This window comes from Gavialis gangeticus, unplaced genomic scaffold, assembly GCF_001723915.1.
Source record: "Gavialis gangeticus isolate Ggan-Ray unplaced genomic scaffold, GavGan_comp1, whole genome shotgun sequence".
Taxonomy (NCBI): domain Eukaryota; kingdom Metazoa; phylum Chordata; order Crocodylia; family Gavialidae; genus Gavialis; species Gavialis gangeticus.
The window spans coordinates 79,677,356-79,687,640 of NW_017729025.1; the positions used below are offsets into that span (position 1 = coordinate 79,677,356).

Genomic DNA, 10,285 nt, shown 5'->3' on the forward strand with positions numbered 1-10,285 from the left:
AAAAAAAAAAAAAAAAAATCAGACCCTTTGTTTATCTTGTTTTTAGGGAAAAGTATGACATTTTTAAAATTTCTCTTGAAACAAAATAAATCAAGATTATAGGAATTGGGAATAAGTTTAGCTAATATGACTCTGAAACAATTTTTAGTAAAGGGGAAATGTCAAACAGAGCTGTGCAAAACAGAGCAATATGGTTTCATAAAACCTTCTATTAATTAACCTCGTCTTCATTTAATTCATGTGCGTTTCCAGCCTGGATTTCAGAACAATGTGTGTATAATTACATGTGCAGTCCTGCAAGCCTCATGTAAGTGTGTAACACTCCTACCAAATTCAGTGAGATTGGACCCTATATTTATTTAGAAGCATTATCCTGATGCTCATTAAACACTGTATGCAATTATGGGACAAACGATTTTCTCCACTGCTTTTATCTGGATTCATGAATTTATTTTGCAGTGGATGAAACACAATCCTCCCTCCTATTTATGCCCAGTGTGCTGTGATATATGGGAGCCTCAAAACCCTAGGGGTAATTTTGCCTTTCTTATTTTACTACCACATGGGGAAAAGAAACTGGGCCAAAAAGTATGGAGATTATAATGAAAACTAAAGTGGCACTTCCAGGCATAGTTACACATACAAATTTTGCCCAATATTAATTGAAATGTATTGGGACAACATTTATAAATTAATTGAACCCCATTGAAGTCAATAGAGGATTTGGTCCAGTATAGCTGGGACTCAAGTTAACTACATGATTATCAATAAGTTTGTACAACAGCCTTCATAGCATCCACAATGTAGGTATCATTATTTGCAGCAAAACTGCAGTGTTGATGTCAAGTAACATATTTTTGTGATGAATTATGCAGTCAATTCATATCATCACCATTTTTCTCTAGAGTTTGCTTTCCTTTTGCAGACTTAACACTGATTTATACTGGAATCTGACAGGAAGACAACCTATTTAGCACCAGCCTTATCTGTATGCTGTATATAAATCCATTCTATTGGAATTTTGTAAAACCAAAAATCAAAAACAGCATGTCAGTAAAGCTGATCTTACCTGTCCAAAGCAATGGCAGGAAAACTAAGGATGATCACTGAGCAGAAGACTTTGTGCAAGAACTTGACAATTTTACAAAACATCATGGTATAGATCCACCAGCAGCACTGTGGACTGGCACTGAGGACAATGTCAAAAGGCACGCAGACTAGGCTGGCACAGATCCCAGAGCAGGCCAAGTTCTTAATGAATCTGTTTGTTACTGATTTAAAAAATGATGTTCTGCAGGTTGACCACAGCACCATAAAGTTTCCTGTGGCAATAAAAAAAGATAAGAAAAAAATCATATCTTAAACTAATTTTCATATTTTATACAAGTACAAATAAAACCATTTGTTTTGAATTCACTATACCTCATTGATATGATCTAATATCTTTATTCAATATATACAAGCAGTACATAGAGGTTGACCTAAACAGTTAAACTTTCTACTATATGTACCTAAACAGGGTACCCAGACCAAACACTTACAATTAAAATTCCATTACAAATATCCAAAACATGGAAATCTGCTAAAGTGTCCACACTTGAAGAACTGGCACAGTATTTACCAGAAATACACAGTATTTTTAAAGACAACCATCTATATTAAATGAATATAAAGCTTCCACATGGTAGTGATTTCAGTTGCTTATTTGAGTATGAAAATGATCCAGTGGCTTGCTTTTTCCACTTCTGAAGACCCTGGTACACATTTCTGGTAGTACATTCAGATCTACAACATTCACCTGGAATCGAATAGGATTTAACAGATTCCTTTCATACAATAATGTCTAAATATACCGAGGAAGGGAAAAAAAGGAGGAACATAAGATACACGCCAAAGGTTTTTCTAATATTCAAGAGGTGCACAGTTCAGTTTGCACAGAAATATGGGTGCAGAAAAAGAAAATAAAGGCAACAATCCACAGAAAATAACGTTAGTGCGATAGTATTTAATCACTGATAGGTGGCCTCATACTCTACTCCTGACAGAAAAAAGTCTCACAGAAGAGAAATGGTGATTCCTATGCAACCTCGACATGACTTCAAAATCTCACAGCAGCAACACAGAAAAGAAAGGAAGCACTCTACTGCACAAATTCTGGGGACCCTCCCATTACATACCAAAAATGGCAAAAGCTCAGACTCAATATAAAGCAAATTCAGATTACCAAAGACAGATTTTCAAAGATGAGAGAAAAATTACCTAACAGCAAAAGTGCTTTGAGGGGAAAAAGTTTTAAATGCACTGTATGAAAATAAAAAGATGCATTTATTATTCATCTTGAATACTATACAGCAACCGTAACTCTAAAGCATGTTTTTTGCTGTTTCAAATAGTACACAGGGCACATTCTGATGATCATGCACATGCAGCTTGCAGTGCCTCAAACCCATCTGAGGTGCTGTAAACTGTACACAGCGCAAGTGCAACCATTCACTGCACTGCTACTTTGCTGCGTGATGGTTTTTAGGATACCAGGAGATCCTGGTGTAAAAAAACAAAACAAAACCAAACCAAACCCACTGCTAAAAAAAGTGGTGTGGCGCACATGGGAGCAGCGTGTGCTGCCAGAAACTGGAACCTGTCTGGACAGAGCTGCCCTCTGGATGCTGGCCTGTCTCCAAGTTGCCAGCCTGGCTGCACTGCTGCTCTAGGAGGCCCCCAGGACCCCAGGTAAGTACTGTCACCAACAGTACTATTTTGCAGCAGAGTTAATTAATCTATTGCACCCTAATACTGCCACACGTGTAGATGGTGATGCTTTACTGGAGAGCTAATTAGTCTACTCCACAGTAAAGTGCACATGTAGATGCAACGACTGAAAACTAACTTGTTTCAGAAGGAAATGGAAAGATGTATTATCATAGATATGCCAGTTTACCTAAAGCAAATCATACGCTCATCAATATTGTGGAAGGGGTCAGATTGGTTTTCCTAATCTAAATATTCCTGGATGTATATCATGGAATCTGATTCTAAACTCTTTCCCTCATTCAGAGATTCATCGGTGATATGTATGTAACTTTAAAACTAATTAAAATCATAAAAGAGCTGAAGAACATACAAAACAATTTAAATAAATAAAAACAGCCCCATCTTGAAGAAAGGTGCAGGTTTCTAAATATTTAGAGAACTCAAAACAACAGCAGAGTCTCTTGACGCCTAAAGAAGGGTGTTTGTGCCCGAAAACTTGCAAAGAACTTTTTTCCCAACTATTTAGTTGTTTTAACAAAAGTTATCACATCTACCCAAAGAACCTTATAAGCCTGCCTATTTCTAAATATGGGGTCCCATTAATGGATTGGAAAAGTACACGTGTTTAAAGAAAAAGGTGGGCAAAAGCAAAAAAGATAGATAATGGCTTATTATAGATAATGCAAAAAAAGAACTACATCAATGACTGGTAGGATTTTCCTTGTCTGATCTTCTTCAGCCTTTTTAAACATTTCTTTGAGCCTCAAAGGTCTTTCAAGCTTTCAGAAGAGGAGCTCTCTCCTTATTTTTTAAAATAAGCTACTCAAAAAATGAAAACAAACTTACCTTATTCAATCTTTCTACAGTAACTATCGAAAGCCTTTTTAATACGGAAAATCACTATTAAAGAATATTTGTCTTGATGGCACTATGCAGTTAGATAAGGAATTCAAAAAAGAAATTATAAGTGCATCTCTGCAGGGCACTAACAAGACTTTGGTAAAACATCTTATCAGACTACAAATTGACATAAAATAAATGCAGTAGGTTAAGGTGTTGGTATTTAATAAAACACTATTCAAGTTATCATACCAGAACACAGCTATAATCATTCCACATTGTCCAGTCCATTATACATCAGACATACTTAGTTCTTTACTAAAGCTACAGAGATGTTTGATAATCATTAACAGCTGTACACACCACATTTAAGACTACAGTAACATTTTCGGGCCAACCTGTGTTCCGTATGGCACAGAACGCTAAACTGCATGCAACGAGGCACAGAAATAAAGATGGGCAAACGTGGTTTTACAAACGGTACGCTAAATCTGGAATCCCTATGTGTATTGTACTGAGGGAAGACATACTGGGGTCAGTAAAATAATTATTTTGGCATAGCTACATGAGTACAAAAATTACCAACACAGGTAGGGATTTTAATGTGATTGCACACTGTTATATCATATCATTCTTATGCAGCATCTTCACACTTACCAGAAAGTCATACTTTTCATTGCTTTGTGGAGGCTGAACAAAACGGAGAGAAAGCAGCAACCTAAAAACTCTTACCTGTGATATCCATAAGCAGAAAACCTATTTTTTTCTCATTTTCCAAATAATATTGTCAAACAAACAGAAGAAAATTGTCAGCAGCAGGAGCACAGTCCTTGCTTTGATAGGCCAGTTTGCATTACAGGCAGACAGACACAGAAATACCAATGAATTGACTTGTAGATCCTTGCTTCACTTGGTTAAAAAGGTTTTTAAAAACTAAACCATATCTTCAATGTATTAAAAATATGTAGCATCTACGCCAAAATCAAAGTACTACTTAGAATTATAATAATTATCATAAATAAATAAACCCTCATTTTTCCATTTTACATAACGTGTGAAGTATCTTATTACCAAAATTACTGTTTCGTATCTGTCAAAATATTTATCTAAGTATTTACTATCTGATATATTTTAAATAGTGGAATGAACATCTAGTTTTAGCAGTTTCCTTGTGCGTGACAAAATATTCACCAATCAGTATTCAATCAGCTATGTTTAAAGCTTTGGAAAGTGCTAAGAGGTACTCAGTCAATCAAACCATTTGCTTTGCAAAATATTCCCAGCCCTTCAGTTATTAGGAGAAAACCTTGCACAGTAACCACATCTTAACTGTGATGCCCTGGAATAGAAAAGAAACTGGTGCTTATTTTTTTTTAAATTAAAACCATTTATTCATTTTAAATTGCTTTAGTAGTTCTTCACCTCTATAAGGCCAAATACAAATAAAGTACTACAGCAGAGAGTTGATTATTTGGAAAGCCAATTAACCAAAAGGCTTTGCATTACCATAAAAACCATCAGCCACAGTTGGGTTTTTCTGTTGGCAAGACAACTGTGCATTGTTCATGTACAAGGTACACTGTTTATGTGCTAGTGCTTTTACATTTAAAAATTACACAGTACCATATATTTATTTCTTTGGGCTTTTTTAAATACTTATTTGACGGTACAGGTACAACAACAATTAAAATATAGTTTAAAGCACTTCACACTTTGGTGTGTGATTTTCTAGAAAAATGATTATCCAAAATGATGGCGACACTATTCCAAATAGTCAACATTCTACTGTATTGAAATTAGAGGGAGTTTCAGTAATGATTCAGATGGTGGCAGACAATTGTGAAGCAAAATGTCATGATTCTACAGCACAGTTTCTGAACTTGCAATGAACTAGTGTGTTCTCTTGAATCAGACTGCACATTAAAATCAATAGCTTTTTATAAACCTAGAACTGCCATAGAAAGTCTTCTAATATGAGGCATAGATGAGATGAAAACACCACAAACACTGACCAAACCTGACTGGTAAGCAAGAGGAGCATAGCCTACAAGGCACTGTCCCTCTTTCTAAGACAGGGGAAGCCTCTTTAAACAAACTACATTAAGCTGCAGACAGTGTGACTGGTTGGTGTTGCGGTGCTGCACGATGAGGCTCCCGGGTGCCCTGGGGATGGGGTAGATACCTACTGACAGCCCCCATTTGACAGGGGATTGTGGCCCGGAAAAGGCTGAGGGACAGCTCAACTGAACTGCAGGCAGCTGAACCCCAGGAGCAGAGGCACGTGCTTCTCTGCCACTCCACTTTAAAAGCATGCTCTCCCTGTGCATGGAAAGGCATGCTGAGAGTGACACCATAAAAAGGTGTCTGGAACCCCAGCATGCAGCAGCAGCTGACTAGAAGGGAGCAGCAGCAGGCCCTCCACGGGGCCGGCTGGACATGACATGGACGCTGGAGAGCTGCCGCTGAGCCAAACCAGAAAGAACCAGGAGGGGTTCTTGCCCCTGAAGACAGGGACAATGAGGCACTCGAGTGATTGGTGGGACCCACCCAGGACTAAGACTGAGTGCCAGAAGCATGAGTCCCTTGCCCCGTGCAGCACCACAGCCGGAGCGCTCTGGGGCTTACCTTATTTCAGATTTGATGCAAGGGAGAGCCAACAGGAGAACCCTGGTATGGCCTGCTGCAGCCCTGCTGCAAGGGACAATTGATTTTGATTTGATAAAAAGGGAGAGCCGATGCAAGAGAACCCTGGTGTGGCCCAATGAGGACTAGGTACAAGCGCCAGTTGATTTTCGTTTAATTCAAGTGCGAGAGCCAATGCGGAAGGGTTCCTGCCTGGTTTATTTCAGCCCTACCAAGGGGAATAGTTTAGTTAGAGCAGGGGTTCTTAACTTGGGGTCCACGGACCCCCAAGGGGTCTGTGGATAGATTTCAGGGGGTCCGTGAACTTGAATGGGAAAAAATTACATCTTTATTTTCACTAACCTCTAACTGAAATTTAGCATTTCCTTCAATTATGAACGTAGGCAACAAACCACAGTAGTATTAGCAGTACCTGTGACTTTGTCACCAATAGAAATCACATATTTTCATATCACATTACAGTTGTTGCAGACATCTCGAAATATCGTTTACGCTCATCACTACTTCGAAATTACGGTAGTTATTAGACCCACCGCTAGATCGCACGTGATCGCAGTCTTCCTGTCTACAGACGCTCATTATTCTGAGAAGGGGTCCATAGGCTTCACCAGACTGCCAAAGGGGTCCATGGCACAAAAAAGGTTAAGAACCCCTGAGTTAGAGTATGCCTAGGGTAAACACCCAGGCAGCACGGACCTTAAAGGTGTTCGGACACGGACATTAGGGCTGTGGGAAATTTCAGCAGCTGTTTCATTTTGTAGGCATTTTGAGTTCTTTTGGTGCCTGAAACACTGAATCCAAATCAAAACGGAAGGCTCAGAAACATCTCCAAAACAAAACAAGGCATCTGAAACATTTCAGAAAATTTCGGAGTTTGCAGGGAAACAGCTGTCTGCTGCTTTCCTACCATGCAACTCGGCTCTGCAGGAAGCAGAGATTGCGCCAGGGTTCTCCTCACCACTGCTGCCTGCCCTGCACTGCCCCCGTGATGCAGGGCAGCACGGGGCAGGCAGTGACAGCAAGGTGACCACCGGCACAGATCTCTGCTCCCTGCAGAGCCAGATCGCATTGTAGGGCAGTACTGGTCCCTGCCGCACAACCTGGCTCCACAGGGAGCAGAGATCCAGGGCTGCACAGAGCAGGCAGCAGCAGCAAGGAGATCCCAGCACAGCTCTCTGCTCCTTGCGGAGCCAGGTATCAGAGATCTGCACGGGGGTCTCCTTGCCTGCATGGAGGGCAGTAGCCTTCCCACTCCTCTAGACAAGCCACTCACAGCCTGGTCCTGCTCCCCAGTGGGGCCTCAAGCCCCAACCCCAAGCCCCACCTGCCTGGGCAGGGCTGTGCAAAGCTTGCAGCCTGTTCAAAACAGATTTGGCCAAAATGAAACAGGACAGTAATCCAAAACACCAAAACAAATCACTGTCCTCCAAAATGGCCGAATCAAAACACAGCCGTTTTGCCCAGCCCTAATGAACACTGTCTTTCAGGCAGTGCTGGGAATAAACAAGCCTATTTATGTGACAGCCCCATTATGTCACTGTGGCTGTGGCTAGACCTGGTTGCCGAGTAGATGGGGTGTAGGGGAGGCAGAACCCCAAGTCACCCACTTCGAGACTTAACCTACCTGAGGGTGGAGAGTCACCCTATTTTGGAGAAACCTCCATTTCTATTACTAACATCAGATGATCAAGACATGGCAGACAAGCAGTGGGAAGTCCACCTCAGGGCAGGAGGCCCCAAGTACCCAGCAGTATCTTGAACCATAGTACAGGGGAGGAGCGATCAGCACAGGGATGTAACAAATGGTCTGCGGCACCACAGCCGGCCCCACTGGCAGGTACAGTAGGGTATACCTGGCCAAGGTTCACAGGCAGAGATGAGTAAAACCATCCATCCAAAAAAACCACTAAAAACAGTGGCCTTTTCAGTGGAAAGTCAATCAGGAGCTAAAGCTAATACTACATACCTAAAGAAGCAGTAGCTTTATTTTTATCTACAACCTTATCTGGCTCATGGCTAGTTGAGATGCACTCAAACTGGCATTGGGTATGTGCAAGAGGTGGCTCGCTTTCCTTTATTGTGCCTTATAATCCTCAGATTTCCCACCCTGCGACGTAAGTCCATCCACTCAGATAAAGTTGTACACTGTAAACTCAGTATGATGATGAAATAATATGACAGTGATAAAAGCAGCAAGAATGAACTAATCTAGTTTCCAAATAAACTGAGCTGAAACGAACTGTTTCCCCTTCACCTATTTATTTTTATGGGAGAGGATGTTACTGCTGTAGCTGATTACAGGGTTTAATTTGCATTACAGCAGTCTGTGCTTTGAGACTTTCATCACTTCTACAACCATGTTTCTGTTCTATATGCATTAGTCATTAGCTGTTGGAAGCAACAAAATCTCACACTTCTATTCTGGGTAGTCTACAATTGCACAGAGCTATTTCAGGTCACCACAGTTTACAATGCTATAGTCTGAGTGGGACCATCTTTATTGGGAGGTGTCCCACGAATTAGCCCTGCACCATCCTTGAGTGCCATTCTGACTCCCTTCCCCTGCCCAATCTCCTGCTCTGCTTTCTGATTCATGCCCTGTACTCCTTGCCTGATCTGCTCCTCTGTTTTCTAATCCCTGCCCTATCTGCCATTGTGTTGCCTACACCCATTCTGGTCTGCTGCGTGCCCTGCACAGAGTATGCTCATGCCACAGGTTCATCACCTCTGCTATATCATTTTCTAACATAGGTTATTTTCCTAGGTGTTCTGGATAATATAACCACTTGGTGATAGACTTAGATTTCATAAACAACAAAAGATTTTATTGGTTAATCCTTGAATGGAAAACCTCAGAAGGAAACCTAGGGTGAACCTAGTGGTAACAGTGATTCAGTACATGCACTATTCCCTTGAAGCCAGCACTAAACCAATATATGAGCATCTTATATGACAATCCTGACCTAGTGTCCCTTACTGTATGCTGAATGTTTAAAAGACTCCAAAAAGTATTAGAGGGAAGGAGCAAGCCGTATTAATTAAAAGGAAAGATATTTTCGGTTTGGTGGTCACAGAGTACTCCCTACTAAGCAAATACTCACATAAAATTCGCCACTACAAATGGCTTTAGCAGATATTGCGTGATTTTCAACAAGAGCTGGGTATTAACTTATTTGTACCTTTGAAAAATCTTTCCCATAGTAATAAAAAATAGGAGAAGCTAAAATTAATAATTGGTATCTTCAGGCTTCATTAAGCAACAGATCCTGTAAGGCAGGAGTGTCAGACTCATTTGAACCCATGTGCCAGATCCAGACCATGGTACTTCCCATGGGCTGGACAACCTGCATTTAGCCCTAGAGCTACCAGACCCCATATTTTAGTGCAGCTTAACAACCCAAGGGAGTTAAGGATGCTGTCTCGCACTCCCCCCCTTCCCCAACACACCTTCCCCTGTCAATCTCAGTTGCCAGGAGCAACAAAAAGACCCAATTTCAGGGATAAGGAAGTGGGGAGGGGAGGACAGAGGAGTTGAGTAGTTAACTCCTTGGGCTCTGAAACCATGCTGGAACAGCAGCTCCAGCAGCTATAGGGGCTCCAGCAGCAGCACTGAAGAGCTCTGTGGACTAGATCAGGTCTACAGACCATAGGCTAGGGACAGAAATTACACATAAACCAGTTTAAGTGATTAGAAATTGGTTTAAACCTGTAACAGAACAGAAGTTCAGTCCACATAAGCCAGTTTCAAAATGGGTGAAACTGGTTTAAGATAAACTTGGTTGAATGTAGTATCACACTTAACTGATTTAGGTCAAACCAGTTTATGGAACTTTTGTCGCAGGCCCCTTCCTGGTTCAAGTTAAGTTAAATCACAGTTCCCCAGCATCCCAAGATGCTCTCTGGGCTAAGCTGTGCTGTCTGCTCCAGAGAACGGGGTCAGGCCCGCTCCTCTGCTCCCTACCCAGAGCAGTGATGGCTGGCTGACAAGCAGGTGGTGGTGGGAAAGCTGGCTGGGGACCACAGCTGGGTCTGCCATGGGGGGGGGGGGGGG

The 10,285-nt window shown here is 41.3% G+C and overlaps 1 protein-coding gene across 1 annotated transcript in view; it reads right to left on the reverse strand.

Annotated features, from left to right (window-relative positions):
* The window catches only part of GPR176 (G protein-coupled receptor 176), a 138,531-nt gene that overhangs the window by 5,267 nt on the left and 122,979 nt on the right, over positions 1 to 10,285 (reverse strand). The window contains exon 2 of the mRNA XM_019518983.1: positions 1,070 to 1,322. Coding sequence (XP_019374528.1) covers positions 1,070 to 1,322 — 253 coding nt within the window. The remainder of the gene's footprint in view (positions 1 to 1,069; positions 1,323 to 10,285) is intronic.